The 18033-nt window shown below is 36.9% G+C and overlaps 1 protein-coding gene across 1 annotated transcript in view; it reads left to right on the top strand.

Annotated features, from left to right (window-relative positions):
- The window catches only part of fer (fer (fps/fes related) tyrosine kinase), a 396648-nt gene that overhangs the window by 110092 nt on the left and 268523 nt on the right, over positions 1–18033 (top strand). Inside the window, exons 8-9 of the mRNA XM_028804820.2 lie at positions 289–411; positions 4739–4928. Of these exons, the coding sequence (XP_028660653.1) occupies positions 289–411; positions 4739–4928 (313 nt within the window). The remainder of the gene's footprint in view (positions 1–288; positions 412–4738; positions 4929–18033) is intronic.

Here is an 18033-nt window from a genome sequence, read left to right as displayed (position 1 = left end):
TGTAATATCTCGTAGCGTGTTTGAAGAGAATTTAAAATGGTGATTACAAATTACTTCAATTGTGCCTTCTCAGTCAGCAGTGTATGATATAGTATATGGAGAAGGGTAAAACAGTCAGGTAAAGTCTATACTAAGGCAGGGCAAAAGGTTTCAGTAAGAAAACAGGTATCATTCTATCTAAGTGGTTTATTTTCTAATAGGCAAATAATACGTAGACATTAACTAAAACAGCATTTAAACATAAAGAAGTGAGTTTTATGTCTAAGGTTTTTCTATTGTTTTTAATAGGTTGAAAACAGCAACAGAAGAACTGGTCTTGACCCAACAGACGCTGCTCAACAAAGAAGAATTAATGCAGGATTTAGAAAAGAAAATTGAAGAGTCTGCAAAATCATGTGAAAAGAAGTCCGAGTATGTATAAAAAAAAAAATTACATGTTTTGAATAATATGTCAGTTTACGGTAGTATTTGGAACTTGATTTTTTTTCTTATAGTATGTCTTGGTCAAAGTGAGTTTCAAGTGTTTGAGACAATCTTGACAATCTTGGCTGCATAAATTGTAATTTACTGGTTACTTATTTACACTTTTTACTTGAAGTTCTTTAATTGACTACTACCCCACACAGCCATTTTGCTGCCATTTTCATTGAGTTATGAGGATGTATGTGCGTTAGAGAAACTGTGATCTTAAAATAATGAACACCTTTTTCTTCGACATTGTTGCCAGACAGTTGCTATGTCTGTTGTGCCCTTTGCTACCTATTTAGACTAGTACTATCTCAATTGCTAAGGCTAAAAATAAATTGATTTTTGAATTCACCCTCCTGAAAAGTTTATAGCCTCCTACATTTTGTGCTGTCTAGCAATTGAGTTATTTAGCCTCTGGTTTTTCAAACTCACTACAGATTTAAAGTTGTACGCTGTTTGCAATTATATTTTAGCTCTGCTTACACCTTGGTAGAACAACAGAAGTTGCAGGGATATTTACAGATGTGGATGCATTTATCCAAAGCAATGTGCAAAAGAGATCAACATAATCGAGTAAACATCAGTCTAGGGCAGGGGTAGGCAACGTCGGTCCTGGTGAGCCGCAGTGGCTACAGGTTTTCATTCCAACCCAATTGCTTAATTGGAAACCAATCATTGCCAATCTCAGACCTTATTTAATTTTATGGCTTGTTAGTCTGTGCAATGTAAGGCTCTTATATCGTAGATTTTTTTCCTTTCCAAGGATATCATCCAAATGATATGAAGCCTAAAACAGATCATTTTCAGTCTGTCACATTTTTCTATTAAGTGTTTTATTAAATCAAACAGTGCATGATGAACACACACAGATGTAATTGGAAAAAAGCTAGCTGGAGAACTGCTGGCTGCTTTGTCTTTTACATCTTATTGCTAATAAGGAGCAATTAAAACACTGAATGCAGCAGTTTAAGATTGAAATAAGCAATTAAGGTTGGAGAAACTTAACAAGCGAGACCACTAAAATGAAGCATCAAAATGTCACTTAAGCAATATGTGCTTCATCAGCAATAATTGAGTTCTCGTTAAGGAACTGGGTTGGAACAAAAACCTGCACATACTGCGGCTCACCAGGACCGACGTTGCCTACCCCTGGTCTAGGGGACTGTTTGGGAAGAAGTATTACATGATAAGTTAGCAAAACTGATAATCACAAGTGAAATACTGAGAACAAAATACAAGCTACTTAAAATTCCTATATTATTAAAACCTAATAGCTAATATCAGTTAGGTAGAAACTCGCAGAAACAGAGAGTCTTAAAGTGCTGAGGGATTTTAAATGGAGGTTTGCCATCTGCTAAGGAGCTACACATGAAAGAGTCTGGACTAAGATTCGATACACGCAGAGATGTTGTTCATCAGCAGACCTGAGTAGTCTTGAAGGAGCATAGGACCTTGCAAGTGTCTCCATGTATGTATATAGGTGCTGACCCATTGACTACTCTGTAGGTAAGCATCAAGGATTTGAACTTAATAAGTGCCACTACAGGAAGCCAATGTAGTGATCTGAAAAGGACATCAACTATGATTACATCACAAATCAGCTCTACAAAGATTGACAGTTTTTATTTATTTAGCTAGTTAGACCTCTTCATAGATTGATTAGACACTGATAAAAAATGATTGCATTTTTCTTACATTTGAAACTCTATTATTTTATCATACAATCTCAAATTAGAAAAAGTTGGGACGGTATAGAGAATGAAAAAAAAAAAAAAAAAGTGATTCTTAAATTTACTCTGACTTTTATTTCATTGTAGACAGTATGAACTCAAAATATTTGCTGTTTTGTCGTTTAAATACATCCATTCTTGCATTTCAGGCCTACAACACATTCCAAAAAAAGTTGGGATGGCAAAGCATTCACCCACTTTGTAATGTCACCATTCCTTCTCAAAATACTTAAAAGACATTTTAGAATGTGTTGCCTGAAATGTGGGAATGGAAGTATTTTAACAAATGAAATAAAGTTGACCAGAAAAAAAACATGAAATATCTTGTCTTCAATGAAATAAAAGTTAAAGTGAATTTAAGAATATCTGTGTTTTTACTTTCTTGTTTACAAAGTGTTGGAATCCTCCAAAAATTCCATTTTGAGATTTTGATGAATCTCAACATTTTAGACCACCCTGAGTCCGAAAATACCATTTTTGGAATTATGTCTGTCTGTGTGTGTGCGTGAGTATGTAAACATGTTAACTTGAGTGTGCTTTCATTTAGGTCAACCAAATTTTGCATACAAGTATTGGGTACAAAACGTAGATTTCTATCAACTTTTGGGCTATTTCCGTTAACCAGAAGTAGTAGTTTACCTTTTATTCATGCAGCCGCAGAGTCTGATTTATTCAACTTTACTTTTAGAATAATTGTTCACTATATTATTAATTTGATTTGATTTGTTGTTGATGGTCCTTTAATATATATAATATAAAAATATAATCATTGTCTTACGGTTTACTCCTCAAATATCCATCCCCATATCTGAGCATACAAGAAAGTCTAGGGGAAAACAGCTTTTTTTAAACTCAACTTTTTCTGATTTTGGGTTGTATGAGAAAGTATAAATTTCGTAAGCATCAATAAATTCGCTACACATCACAAGCCTCATTGCTCAATTCCAGTTTTTTTGTTCTGATTGGATTTGCCTATCTTGACAGTTCACATTCATGAGTATAAGTGACCTGTATCTAACTGTAATGTGAATACATCTGTCCTCCGAAACGGAAAGCATGTGCACATTGATACGTTTGTGCAAAAGTCATTTGTGCCACCCTAAAAACATATGCATGGTGTTAAAAACCGATAAAATGAACATGCAAGTAGCTAGTGTATGCATCACAGTTTTCTCTGGGCGAAGACAGACTGTTCATCATCCGCATGTAGGTCGAGAAGGTGAAAAAGATCCAGATGGCCATCTTTTGCTGTTTTTGTAGTTATTGCTGGCACTGCTCCACCAAGAGATCTGTGGGTACAAGAAAGGAGTCTGCAATGGTTGGACTGTGATTGTTGCCATAGCTGTGGGTTATATCACATTAAGTCATAAAACCGGATTTGAGTCACTTCAGGCTGGTAATGTGAACATAGCTAAATATGCTTATAAACCTGCTTCAAAAATTCAAGCAAGAAAAATGTCACTGGTAACCCAACAGACCGTATGCACAGACATCAAAACATTGAAGACAAAAGTATGTTTTCTTTAAAATGAATATACAGTAAATGTAACTTTGCTTATCTTTCAATAATGAAAAATAAAATTAATCTTTTGGAAGCTTATATGGCTCCCTCTAAAGTTAGTTATGTTGAAGATGGTGCTCTTGTTACAGTCCATACTACCAAGTATTTAACTAATTAACTATAGAGCAGTAAGTGGCAATTTCTGGTTTCAACAAATAAATGAATCCACTGTTCACACATCATTGTGTAGTATTTATAAACCGACTGTTAGACATATGGTTACTATAAGTTACATTTAGCTCAAAGACATAAACTAACGAAATTTAGGATGGATTCTGCAAAGCAAAAAATTCAAGCCTTTTGAGCTAAGAGTTTTCAATATTGCCTTATATTCACACCCACCAAAATAACTTTTTTTCTTGAATTTAAACACTAATATTTCTCACTCATCTACAGTTTTACAAAAATAAGCAGTTTATTAATAATCAAAATGCACATTATTTACTGTAATTACATCTGCATGTGATCAGCATAAGAATTCAGATTAATATTGTACGGAGAGTACATAAAGAAAAGAGGACTGGTTCCAGCTCCAGACCCTGAGGAACAATATGTCTAAATCTACCCCTGAAGGAGGGAGTACTATCTTTAGATTTCTGCACCTTCTGACAACAATTTGACTAAAATAAATTACACATCATGTGATAAGAAATAAATTTCAAGACATTTATGTGGTTCTTTTTGCGAAGGTGGATAAGGAATCCTTTACTTGTTTATTAAACTTTAAGTGTTTCTACTGTATTTGGTTTTCAGTTTTGTCTCCTAGATGCCAGCATCAAATGTGTATATGTATGTATGTATCCTGGCCTTGTTTTTAATTCTTCTGTTAATTTTAAACATAAGTTAAAGAAAGGCAAAAAAATCATCACTGGCTTTTTCAGCTGTACTGTATTCTGATTGTAATTGCCAGTATAGTATATGTTTATTTTAATAGTAACTCATTGATATTATAATTATTTGGCTATTTTTTGTTCTACAGCATTGTTTTGCTACTTAACCAAAAACAAGCACTGGAAGAACTGAAACAGACAATCCAACTTCTTAAATGCACTGAGGCTAAATTAGCTGCTCAAAAAGACCTGTTGGATCAGAAGATGCAAGAAAATGATGGCAAAGAGCCTCCTCCTGTAGTTAACTATGAAGAAGATGCAAGATCTGTCACCTCAATGGTATGTGCGGCAATGGCATTTATAAATCAATTTCATGTATATCTTTATATCCATTTTGCAGTTCTCCTCTTACAACTAAACATCTTCCTATTGTTATTTTAGTACTCTCACTACTTATGTGTAGCACTTATTTACAGGTGCTGGTCATAAAATTAGAATATCATGACAAAGTTGATTTATTTCAGTAATTCCATTCAAAAAGTGAAACTTGTATATTAGATTCATTCATTACACACAGACTGATGTATTTCAAGTATTTATTTCTTTTAATGTTGATGATTATAACTGACAACTAATGAAAGTCCCAAATTCAGTATCTCGGAAAATTAGAATATTGTGAAAAGGTTCAATATTGAAGACACCTGGTGCCACACACTAATCAGCTAATTAACTCAAAACACCTGCAAAAGCCTTTAAATGGTCTCTCAGTCTAGTTCTGTAGGCTACACAATCATGGGGAAGACTGCTGACTTGACAGTTGTCCAAAAGACGACCATTGACACCTTGCACAAGGAGGGCAAGACACAAAAGGTCATTGCTAAAGAGGCTGGCTATTCACAGAGCTCTGTGTCCAAGCACATTAATAGAGAGGCGAAGGAAAGGACAAGATGTGGTAGAAAAAAGTGTACAAGCAATAGGGATAACCGCACCCTGGAGAGGATTGTGAAACAAAACCCATTCAAAAATGTGGGGGAGATTCACACAGAGTGGACTGCAGCTGGAGTCAGTGCTTCAAGAACCACCACGCACAGACGTATGCAAGACATGGGTTTCAGCTGTCGCATTCCTTGTGTCAAGCCACTCTTGAACAAGAGACAGCGTCAGAAGCGTCTCGCCTGGGCTAAAGACAAAAAGGACTGGACTGCTGCTGAGTGGTCCAAAGTTATGTTCTCTGATGAAAGTAAATTTTGCATTTCCTTTGGAAATCAAGGTCTTAGAGTCTGGAGGAAGAGAGGAGAGGCACAGAATCCACGTTGCGTGAGGTCCAGTGTAAAGTTTCCACAGTCAGTGATGGTTTAGGGTGCCATGTCATCTGCTGGTGTTGGTCCATTGTGTTTTCTGAGGTCCAAGGTCAATGCAGCCGTCTACCAGGAAGTTTTAGAGCACTTCATGCTTCCTGCTGCTGACGAACTTTATGGAGATGCAGATTTCATTTTCCAACAGGACCTGGCACCTGCACACACTGCCAAAGCTACCAGTACCTGGTTTAAGGACCATGGTATCCCTGTTCTTGATTGGCCAGCAAACTCGCCTGACCTTAACCCCATAGAAAATCTATGGGGTATTGTGAAGAGGAAGATGCAATACGCCAGACCCAACAATTCAGAAGATCTGAAGGCCACTATCAGAGCAACATGGGCTCTCATAACACCTGAGCAGTGCCACAGACTGATCGACTTCATGCCACGCCACATCGCTGCAGTAATCCAGGCCAAAGGAGCCCCAACTAAATATTAAGTGCTGTACATGCTCATACTTTTCATGTTCATACCTTTCAGTTGGCCAACATTTCTAAAAATCCTTTTTTTGCATTGGTCTTAATTGATATTCTAATTTTCCGAGATTCTGAATTTGGGACTTTCATTAGTTGTCAGTTATAATCATCAACATTAAAAGAAATAAACATTTGAAATACATCAGTCTGTGTGTAATGAATGAATCTAATATACAAGTTTCACTTTTTGAATGGAATTACTGAAATAAATCAACTTTGTCATGATATTCTAATTTTATGACCAGCACCTGTATATTTAAAAGCAATTGCTAACCTACTCAGGTCCTTCAATTGCAATATGGAGACACTTCAATTGCCACAGCTTTACTTTGAATCCAGTCTCCTAATTACAGTTTCATTTATCCATTTAACCTAAATTATCCATTAGGCCAATTTTTCTTTTCCCCATTTATGGACTCAGGCATCAAATTCTGAATTAGTTTAAAGGGTAAATCTTAGTTATGCATTTATATTTATAATTTGTGCTTGGAGAAATGTTGTGTAGCAATAAGATGTTTAAATTGGTTGTGTTATCCATGCATTTACAAGTTCTCTGCTTTGCATTCACCATTTGCGTTATGTGGTATTTTATAGTGTATGACTATTTGGGGTTTAAAGTTAGCACAAGTGGCAAAAATATCTTTCCACTTCCTTGAGTAAACAATAGCACAGGTGTCTGTTGTAGTCCTAAAACTCCATCTACACTAATACATTTTTCATTTAAAAACTCATACATTTTCCTATATTTTCACCTTTTGCCTACACTACCCTATTTTTTTTGAAAATAAAGTGTCAGCGTTTCAATATGGACGGGTGTGAACATGGTTTTTCAAAAAACGATAATCTAATCATGCTCTGATTAGTTTGTGCTTATTTCGGGGCCCTTCCTTGATTGGTTTGTGCCCATTACAATAGCTCATTCTCTGATTGGTCACCCTTCTTGGAAGTGTAATAAATGTTCTGGGGTGCTGTGTTGATTTTAAATAAATAATAGCACCCCGGAAGAGTGCAGGCTATAATCAGGTGTGAGCGTGCTTTGCTCCAAGGACATTTGGGAGGTGCCTGCCTGATTTTGAAGGCACATGCGAGTGAGCTCTTCAGGCAAGTATCTCTTTAATTCCTTGAAGGGCACAAGGCATTCGCCCCTGTGCCCCCGTTAGGAGCATTAATATAAAAGGAGACTGCACGGGAAAAGAAGAAAGACAAGATGAGCTGTAAGAACAGCATCGGTAGGAGAGGCAGGATGAGCCCGCCAGGGTGTGTGAAAGGCAGCATGGTGGATGTCCCCGTGAAGGATCAGTGCTCTAGGGTAGGTTAGACCCACTGATGTAATGTTGTGGAGTGGGTGCAATCATGGTGGAGTCCTCTCTAGGGATCTGAGGTGTACTGGTGCTGGTGAGATGGAAGACAAGAGGACAATTGACCCCAAGTAGTCTAGCCAGTGACGCTCAAAGCAGCCAAGACAGCATTCAGGTTGGAGAGGACTGCGGCTGCTAGTGTCTACACCAGCTGAGTGAGCAAAGGGTTAGCTGGGGAGACGAAGTGGGAGTTGCGCTGGGCTTGTCAGATGGAACAAGGACCCGATGACTGTGATGGTTTTATTCTTGTTTTCAGTTCTGGATTTTAATTGCATTATTTTTATGGATTATTTTTTCATGGAAGAGAACACTGCACTTTTGACACTGTTTTGTTGGATTGTTTTTTTAATAAAAGCACCTGGCACCTTTATGCACCTACACCTCCCTGGGGTACGTTTTGGCAGTAGCGGGTTCAAGAGGCGCCCCAGAAAGACCAGGTAGCATGGACCCGATGTGCACCGTCACAGGAAGAAAAACATATTCTGACATAGCAACAATGAAAGAGTTGCTTTCCATTGCATTTGTTGTGCTGCATACCTGTATGCATTTAGAATCGCAATTAATTCTTCATACATGCGTAAAAAGCAAATAACCGGTTGCCACAGTTTTGTGATAAATCCTATGAGTGGCAGCATTACCATTGTAGTGAAAAATTTAGAGCTGCAGCATTTTTGATTGAGGAGGCTAAATTTTCAGTTAATTTGTAATATATCATGTTCCACAAATTAGCAGTTTTTTGTGTTAATTCACCTAATATTTTGATAATGTTCATGGGGGGAAAAAATCTGACATAGTATTTATAGGATATCAAAATAAACCATATATTTCCTGAAGCAGAAGAGTTTGAATTGGATCATAATTAAGAAATAGGTTGGTGCAAAAGTCTGGCCTAACAAGAACTAAGCACGATACACTTTCCTTAAGGATGCTCCTCTATGGTTGTAGTTTTAATTCAGCAATTGTTGATTTGGTGCTCTAAAACCCAGTCCTGGATGCTGAACAGTAGCTCATATTTTTGAAATAACAATGTGTTAGTGTTCAAGTGTTTTTATCCTTCAACCTTTAATAAGGTGATGAAGTTTTGTAAAACACCAACTCTCCTTATTGTTACAGACACCATCTGGTGTGCTGTTTTTCTCCATCACATATACAGAAGCACATATGCATAATATCCAGTAGGACACCGGAAGAAGTTGCTTTTAGCTACTGAACTGATTAGATTCATATCATATGTGGGAGTAATTGGAAATGAACTGAATTCAACAGTGGGATTATATCAAGTGACAAAATGTGAACTGTAAACTAAATAAAACATTTTGAATAATAGTGCAGCATTAAAGCAATGGTCTAAAATGCCCTTACTTTGTTATTATTTTACTGTTATTTGGTTTTAAATGGCAGGTTAAAACATTGAGACAGATCAGATATTAGGGCTTTGAATTAGCAGCTTGTTCAGTTCATATCAGTTCACTTGTTTGTTTTTTTTAAAAGCATTTTCACTAAGAAATTGAAGTGGCATATACTATTACAAATGTAATACAATTTAAAATAAAAGGACATGCAATAACAACACAAACAAATAGGTGAACACAAAAACCATGTGGCATATACACTTGTGAGTATGAGTAGGCTTACTCTACACTTAAGTCAAAATTAATAAAAAATATCTGCAGAAAAAACTATTTTTTTTTTTAAAATCCGCATTTACTCGGGCAACTAATCTCCTGGGGCCTCATGTATAAACAGTGTGTACGCACAGAAATGTTGTGTATGAACGTTTCCACGCTCAAATCGCGATGTATAAAACCTAAACTTGGCGTAAAGCTACGCACATTTCCATCGTACCTCATACCCTGGCATACACAATTTCTCTGCTTGGTTTTGCAGACTGGCGGCACCCAGCGTCAAAGCAGTGCTACAGTTCCTGTGTGGTTACCCTTTCTTTCTTAGACCCACATTCCTGACGCAGCTTTATAAATACACTGAAATTAACTGCATATTGTTTATTAGTGTAATGCATCTGATTGTAATTAACCTATAGCAATATAATGGTCCAGGGAATAGCCATAGTATTCCAAATACCATAACTGCTTTAGCGTTGTTATGCTCACTGCATCTTCTCCTTCTTTCAGCTGCTCCCATTAGGGGTTTCCATAGCGGATCATCTTTTTCCATATTACTCTCACTGCACCACTCGGTGTATTTATATCACTGTATCTGAGTGGGGAATCACAGCAACAGCTGATCGGAAAGAGAATTATCGGTATACAGTTTCAAGCACACACTACCTCAGCCATGGCAAAACGCTTCAAAGCCTTTCCTGTACGGACCTTGCTTTTCAGAAACAGTTTCATCCCAAGAACTATAAACGCACTCAATCAGTCCATCAAATGCTCCTTGTAGAACTGTTTGTACTTATAAGTACAATTACCCCACTGTAAACTTGCACTACAGTTATAATATTGCACAACCTGCGCCACTTTATAAAGCGCATATGATGACGATATCATTTTTAAGAAGAAATGCAGCAAAATATGTTGCTTATAGTATACAGATAAAACTTTAACTTCATTTAAATAATCTGTATTGTTAATAATTAAACATGTGAGGACACGGTGCCGCAGCTCTAGCTAGTTCACGGATTGCTCCTGCCTTGCGCTGTATTATTGCTGGTGCTGACGCGACACTGGAAGGATAGATGGATAGAATAATTAAACATGTACTAAGAAGATATTTCAATGTTCCTTAAAAGTTTTGAAGAATCGGCGTGCTAAGCTTACAGAAGGCTTAACGTTGATTACAGAGCTGATTATGTGGCGATTGGGTATTTGGAGAAAGAAAAGTAAGGACATGAATTGGAGGTTAGTACGTTTGAAAGAAATAGTACTTCTGTGTTCGGATTCAGCGGGTTGGAAAATGGATGGATGGATGGTACTTCTGTAATAAATTATTTCATTGAAGATCGCACATGGCGCAGCAAGCCTCTTGTGTGAGATATGAACAATCACTGTGCCACCTTGTTCCCATGTTTAATAACATGCTTTCATTCCTATCATCATGAAAAAGATATCACGTATACATCTCAGTATTTTAATTATTCAGAGAGCTGTAATATCACGAATGCAATGGATTCTGTGTCCTGTCGGAGAAAGAGAAGGAACGGAAGCACGTAGTGATTCACACACATAGAGCACATAGAAGATCAAACACAGAACAAAGCATTTAACGCGCTACTTGAGAAACTAGTAAAATAAACGATTTTAAGATGAAGTTTATGATGTTCTACTTTAATGACAAAATAAACTACGTGATTAAAGTGGAAATTTTGAGATTAAAGTTGACATTTCATGCTTTTTTCCCACTGTGTGCCTATTTTTTTTCTCTGTACCCTAATAAGCTTTCATATGACACTCAGACGATCCTCTACGGGTCGCCTTTTCACGCCGACTTTGATATGTGACAACTTCTTTTTTTATTTCAGGCACTGTGCGACTTTGTGATCTTGAGCTTTCGAGTTTCTCCGACATTATGTCACTCGATCAACTTTCTTTTGTTGATTATATCACTGTTTAAACCAACAAATAGTACGTTTTTCCTTTGCCTCCACTTGGTATTTGCTGAAATTCTTATATTTTCCCCATGCTTTTCCCATTGTCTTTTCACAGAAGGCTATTTATATCGATTTGCATATTCAAAGAGGCATAATTCTGGGAGGAGTTGGGGCGGGACAGAAGGCACGTGCACGTGCGTTACTTTTCACGCTGATCGGGATTTATGTAGTGGAAGAATGTGAAAGTTTGCGTACGCACAGATTCCTGCATCTGGATTTTTCTGTGCGTATGCACATTCCCGCTTTTGTTCTTACGCCATGTTATAGTGTGAGTTCTACGCACGGCATTATACATGAGGCCCCTGGAGTTCTATTTTGTCAAAGCATTATGTTTAGTCAAATTGACACTTTATTAGTAGGTTTCTGTTACTGGATTGCATGCAGCACACTCGTTTCTGCTTGGCTGTGAATTGAACTCTGCAAAGGATCCCGTACGTATGCTTCTTGCCTTCCACCCAGTGCAGCTGGAATAAAATTAATGCAGGTATTTTTACTTATAGGTGTGATAAGATATGAATTGCATTAGGTTAATTGTTACTTTATAAAGTAACAGGTCTATGTGACGTATATTAGTTTTAACGTGTTACCCAACTTTTCTCAAGATTGTGTTGCTGAGTTAACACTGTACATTCAGCTCATCAACATGATGTTATTGACTTCTAAAATGTTGAGACAGATTATTTCAGCCAGCTTTTCAGAGGATGTGCAAAGACCATACAAAAGAAGGCTGATAGAGCGCAACAGACAAGCACAGACTACAAAATCCTTAACAGTAACCCAGTTAATGGTTTATATGACCACATACTCCGGTTATTCGTGGAGAAATGTACCTCTGTTAACCACGTTTCTCAAAGGCCAGTAACCTAGTTTCTCTTACTGGAATAAGGATTTACATTTTAGAAACCAGGTTAATGTGAATAACTGGGTTATTGAGGTGCATTTAAATGTACCAAATGAGAAACTGTGGTAATGTGATTTTTAATCAATGGGCTGTTTTGGTGTTCTTACGATGGAGACAAAGTCAGCATTGTACATTCCAGGTTTCTAAAACATGCATAAAGAGACAATGCCATTGATAAAGGCACTGTTAATATTATTAGTCTTCATGAGTTGCTGAGTGTAAAATAAAGAAATGGTTACTGAAGAAGTGAAAAAATGGCTGTAAATGCAGTATTCTTAATAGTATGAGGAGTATGTGCTCCTTTTCACTGGTATGTGGCTGTTGAACTTGAGAGAGATAATGGTGAGTTCCAGAAACATATCTAAATAATAAAAACAGTAAAAGTTAGTCCCATCCTGACAAAAAAGAAGGTTGGAGACTTCATCAGGTGTGTGACCTGAAATATTAAAAAAAATGGTTACATACAGTACATAGGTGGGGAAGGTTGGAGCAAAGTCCAGGAGACAGTGGAAGTGAAAGACAACAGTAGTGTTCATTTAACTGGCACCAATAAAAAACGTGTTGCAACACTTTCTGGATAACACTAGTATAATATTCTAGCTCCAAATTCCAACTGTACAAGGTTCGCTGCCCTTAAAATGCACTCTACAATACACAGCGGCTTAGGCTTTGATGATCCCAGCATTGTAAAACATAGATTTGATGCAGGGCCTCATTACTGCCAACGACCATCAGTCCATCATAGTGTTCTAAGATCTGTAGAGATAACTTATTCAAAACAGGAGTGATGCCAAGTGCAAGCAGAAGACACTGCAAAGTGAAAAGTAATGAGAAAAACTTAGTCATGGCTAAACAGAAGGTTTTTTTAGATTAAAGGCAAGATGAACAGCCCTTAATATGCAGATCTAGTAATGGCAATTATGTCTCTTCAGCCTTGACTGATGCGTATGGGGCTTATCTACAAGGTTTACAATTTGTACCTATGTCTGTTAAGTGTAAAAACTATTTGGCCTGTAATTATACAACAGGAGTAAAGAACAATATAATCATGAAATAAAACACTCCAATGACATGCAAAAATATAAACTATGAAAATATGCATAGTTAGTTGAGAACTAGGAAACAAGATGCCTCTAACTAGAAAACTTGGAATGAAAACTTTCAGCCAATACGGCCCAGTGTTTGTTTAATATAGCTCCTTTTTATAGTGTTATAGCTGCCCAAGTTGTTTTACTGCTACAAATACATTGTATTATTGTTTACATTCATTGTTTAGAACTAGAGCACAGGCAAGCTAAGTGACTTGATCAGGGTCACACAGTGACTAAGAGATGTGGCTGACATTTTGGAGGCTTATAGTATAATGCTTTAGCCACTGGACCACACTGCCTGTGGTCTGTTATTTTTAGTAGGTTTAATCTAAATTAAATTAGAAGGATTAGTTGCTTCAGAACTGATATTTGTCAGTAATTTTTCACCATCAGGACAAATAGTCTGCTCATTTCTGCAGCCATTGTGCAGTAATTTTATGTTATCCTGTGTACATTTTTTTAGTTCCAGGATTAATCAGCCTATTGTAGAACACAAATGATATCTGACAAGTAATCAATTGCTGCAGATGGACTTGTGTGAACATTTTATTAAATAGGAATATTGGTATAGCAGAGCAATCCCTTAGATTGATAATTTAGATATTCAATTTTTTGTGTTCATTAAAGTGTGCATAATTTTATTTCTGTTTTCTGTCTCTAGTTCAAACTTGAGACATGTTTGTTTTGGTGGTGCTTTCCGGTAAAGTTTACTCCCCCCCTTTTTTTTCCCAAAGTTGCTTTTATTCTGCATCCTGGACGAAATATGTTATTAAAATGAGTTCTATTTTAACACTGGGTTCCCCAGTATTAAATATTTTGCATCATTTGCAGTTCTTAGTCATTTAACTATAATAATACAGTGTTTATATTAATTGTAATTAAACACACAAACTTTGGGCAAACACCCTTTGTCATAAAAATCCTTTGTTTAGAATAATAAACATAGTAAAAGAAATATTTTTTAAATAACTTTCAAGGTAAAACAAGAGCTGCAGCTGCTACTTTAACACTTCACATTTTCTGACACTTGTAAAGTTCACCCTTTATGGATTAGTAGCAATTCCTTAAATTGATAGACCATTGCCCAACTCTGATTTAGCAATTACAATTCCAGTTCATGATTCCACTATGCCTGAAAACATCTGAATGCAGATTAGCCTTCTCTTTTGAAGAATCCATTATGTTTGGATAGATTTTGCATTCATATGTGATAAGGCAAAAGCAACACTTTAAGGCTCTCTTTTGAGCGCTATAAAAACCTATATACTTTTTTGCACTGTAGGTATCATTCTGCAGTGAAAGCAAATTATTAAAGAAGTTAATGGAATTTTAAGTATATATAAAACAAAAACATTTCATAGTTCAGTATAGTAAAGTTATTTCCAGCAGATCCCATGTGGCTAAAAAGAATTAAGACAAGAGTAGGACACTCTTCAGAAAGTGTATGAATGGTTGGATTGACATGAGTAAAGACAGGCAGAAGTGTAAAGCTTCAGTACTTTGTATTTGAACAGAAAAATAAATGTCAGCTTTGGTTGACAGTCTGATTCATAAAGGTTCCTAAATAGCTTTAAAAAGATGCTGTCATGTTTTCATCTGTTGTAGAGAAGCAGTTCGCTTTTTGATGAGAAAATATGCAAGCACAAAAAGAGTCCTGCACATTACAGGCTTCAAGATTCAATCTCTGACTATCTGCTTAAAAGAGTACAAAGATGTTTCCTGGTATCCAGACGACCGGCTTTAGTAAATCTTACCACAGGGGCTTAACTAATATTCTGAAAATGCATTAAGTAAGAATTGTAGTGGAGTCAGATTAAGTTTACATGGTCATGGAAGTTGAAGGGTGGCATAATTTCATCAGATGGTTTTAGTCTGTTAATGTTTTAACCAGAGGAAATTAATGTAAATATATAGAAATAAACAGAATGTAGAAAATAGGTTTCAATAACACTAGACTTTTAAAAAATTCTTTGGTAGTTATGATAGATGGTGTCTAGCTGGACATAAATACTATTTTGTATTTTCTGTATCACGTAGGAATTTGGAGAAAAATTAAATGAACTTTTATTGAAATTAGTGTGTTTAATCACTTAATGATGTTGACACATTGCATTTGTTCAACTGATCTAAAAATGCTTTTCTGCCGATTTTCATTTGTACTCAGTACTTGATTTTTCTTGTTCCAGTTGTCAACATTAGATTAGGTTAGGTAGATTTTATTATCTCAGCAGGAAATTTGTTTGCATCAGGAAAAGTACAAAACATAAAGCACTGTTACAGACACGAGAAAATAAGCCAAGGCACAGCAGCTCATAAAAAAAACTCCATAAAACTTTGGCAGTGGCTCTTCTCCTTATCAATGTACTTCGGTCTGTACAACACCTTAAATAGTTTAATTGTTTCGTTGAAAAACAAAGATTGTTAATGTCAGGTGTTTTCTTTACTCAGTTTGTCAAATAAAACTTCTGGATAAAACGCTTTTGAAATGATGTTTATGGAAAAATATTTGTTTAAAGTTAAAATGAACGTTGACTGGACAGGTGCAAACTTGAATAACAAACATGCATCTATAAATCGTCAAACTATCTTAATCAGGGATTGAAGACTCTCACAGAGGCATAGGATAAAGACAAGGACTAACCCTGGATGGGTTCCACTTCATGGCGGGCACACTTACTCATACATACACTCAGACTCCCTCATACGGCTCCAGTTTAACATAACATGTGCACAGGAACATGAAGAAAATGTGCAAATTACATAAAGACAATGGCCTGCATTTGAACCCAGGAGTCTGAGGTCATGACGTTAAGCTTTAACCACTGTTTCACCATGCTTTCCATTCAAAGATGTAAATGTAAAACTTGACAAAAAGTCAATGTTAGTTGACAGCAAAGTTTTGTCAACCTTCTTTCATTATTCTTTGTGTCTGTCAACCTTTCTTTTATCATTCTCAGTAAATTTTAATTTAGTTGAGATGGATGTGTAGAGAGAAAAAAAGGTCCTAATAAGGAGGAATGAGAAATTCAGAGGTATATCAAAGTGGTAGAGATATCTAAGAAAGTAAAATAAAGCAAGCTGAAGTGGGATGGATATGTGATGAGGAGAGACAGTGAATATATGGGCAAAGAGTACAGTGATCCCTCGCTATATCGCGCTTCGCCTTTCGCGGCTTCACTCTATCGTGGATTTTATATGTAAGCATATTTAAATATATATCGCGGATTTTTTGCTGGTTCGCGGATTTCTGAGGACAATGGGTCTTTTAATTTCTGGTACATGCTTCCTCAGTTGGTTTGCCCAGTTGATTTCATACAAGGGACGCTATTGGCAGATGGCTGACAAGCTACCCAACTTACTTTTCTCAATCTCTCTCTTGCGCTGACTGTCTCTGATCCTGACGTAGGGGGTGTGAGCAGGGGGGCTGTTCGCACACCTAGACAATACGATACGCTCGTCTAAAAATGCTGAAAGATTATCTTCACGTTGCTACCTTCTGTGTGCAGCTGCTTCGTGAAGCGACATGCTGCACGGTGCTTCGCATACTTGAAAGCTCAAAGGGCACGTATTGATTTTTGACTTTGTTTTTCTCTGTCTCTGTCTCTCTCTCTCTCTCTCTCTCTCTCTCTCTCTCTCTCTCTCTCTCTCTCTCTCTCTCTCTCTCCCTCTCCCTCCCTCCCTCTCCCTGCTCCTGATGGAGGGGGTGTGAGCTGCCGCCTTCAACAGCTTTGTACCGGCGGTGCTTCATATACTTAAAAGCCAAACAGCCCTATTGATTTGTTTGCTTTCCTCTCTTGCCTGAAGAAGGGGCCTGAGTTGCCTCGAAAGCTTGCATATTGTAATCTTTTTAGTTAGCCAATAAAAGGTGTCATTTTGCTTGGCTTTTCTCTAATCTCTGTTTCTGACAGTCTGTGCTCCTGACGCGCACTCCTTTGAAGAGGAAGAAATGTTTGCATTCTTTTAATTGTGAGACAGAGCTGTCATCTCTGTCTTGTCATGGAGCACAGTTTAAACTTTTGAAAAAGAGACAAATGTTTGTTTGCAGTGTTTGAATAACGTTCCTGTCTCTCTACAACCTCCTGTGTTTCTGCGCAAATCTGTGACCCAAGCATGACAATATAAAAATAACCATATAAACATATGGTTTCTACTTCGCGGATTTGCTTATTTCGCGGGTGGCTCTGGAACGCAACCCCCCGCGATGGAGGAGGGATTACTGTAATGGAAATGGAAGTAGAGGAAAAGAGAAGTGAGGAAGGCCGCGGTGGAGGAGGATGGATAAAGTAAAAAAGATCTGAAGGAAGGTTTGACTGGGGAAGAGATACAGGACTGAATTGTATGGAGAAGGTTGATCAGGCACATCTATGAAGGGGAAGAAGAATAGCAAAGTATATATAGTACATTTATTAAACAAGTAAAGCTACTGTTTTTAGCTGTGTCTCTTTCTAATAATCTAATAAGACAAGTTTTATATCATTTTGTAGGAAGGAAGAAAGATTTGGCTTAGGTCCAGTGATGCAGCTTGGTTACAATAAAATGAGGAGTAACATAATTTTAGCGGGTATGTAGAGACTGACTGTGTTCTCTGGGATCATTTTCATTGTGCTTTATATGCACTAGAAATATTCTTGGCAAATTCCTATTACTGCA

Source organism: Erpetoichthys calabaricus, chromosome 7 (genome assembly GCF_900747795.2).
Source record: "Erpetoichthys calabaricus chromosome 7, fErpCal1.3, whole genome shotgun sequence".
Taxonomy (NCBI): Eukaryota; Metazoa; Chordata; class Cladistia; order Polypteriformes; family Polypteridae; genus Erpetoichthys; species Erpetoichthys calabaricus.
Note: the sequence above shows the minus strand (reverse complement) of the source record. Positions and strands in the feature narration are given on the sequence as shown.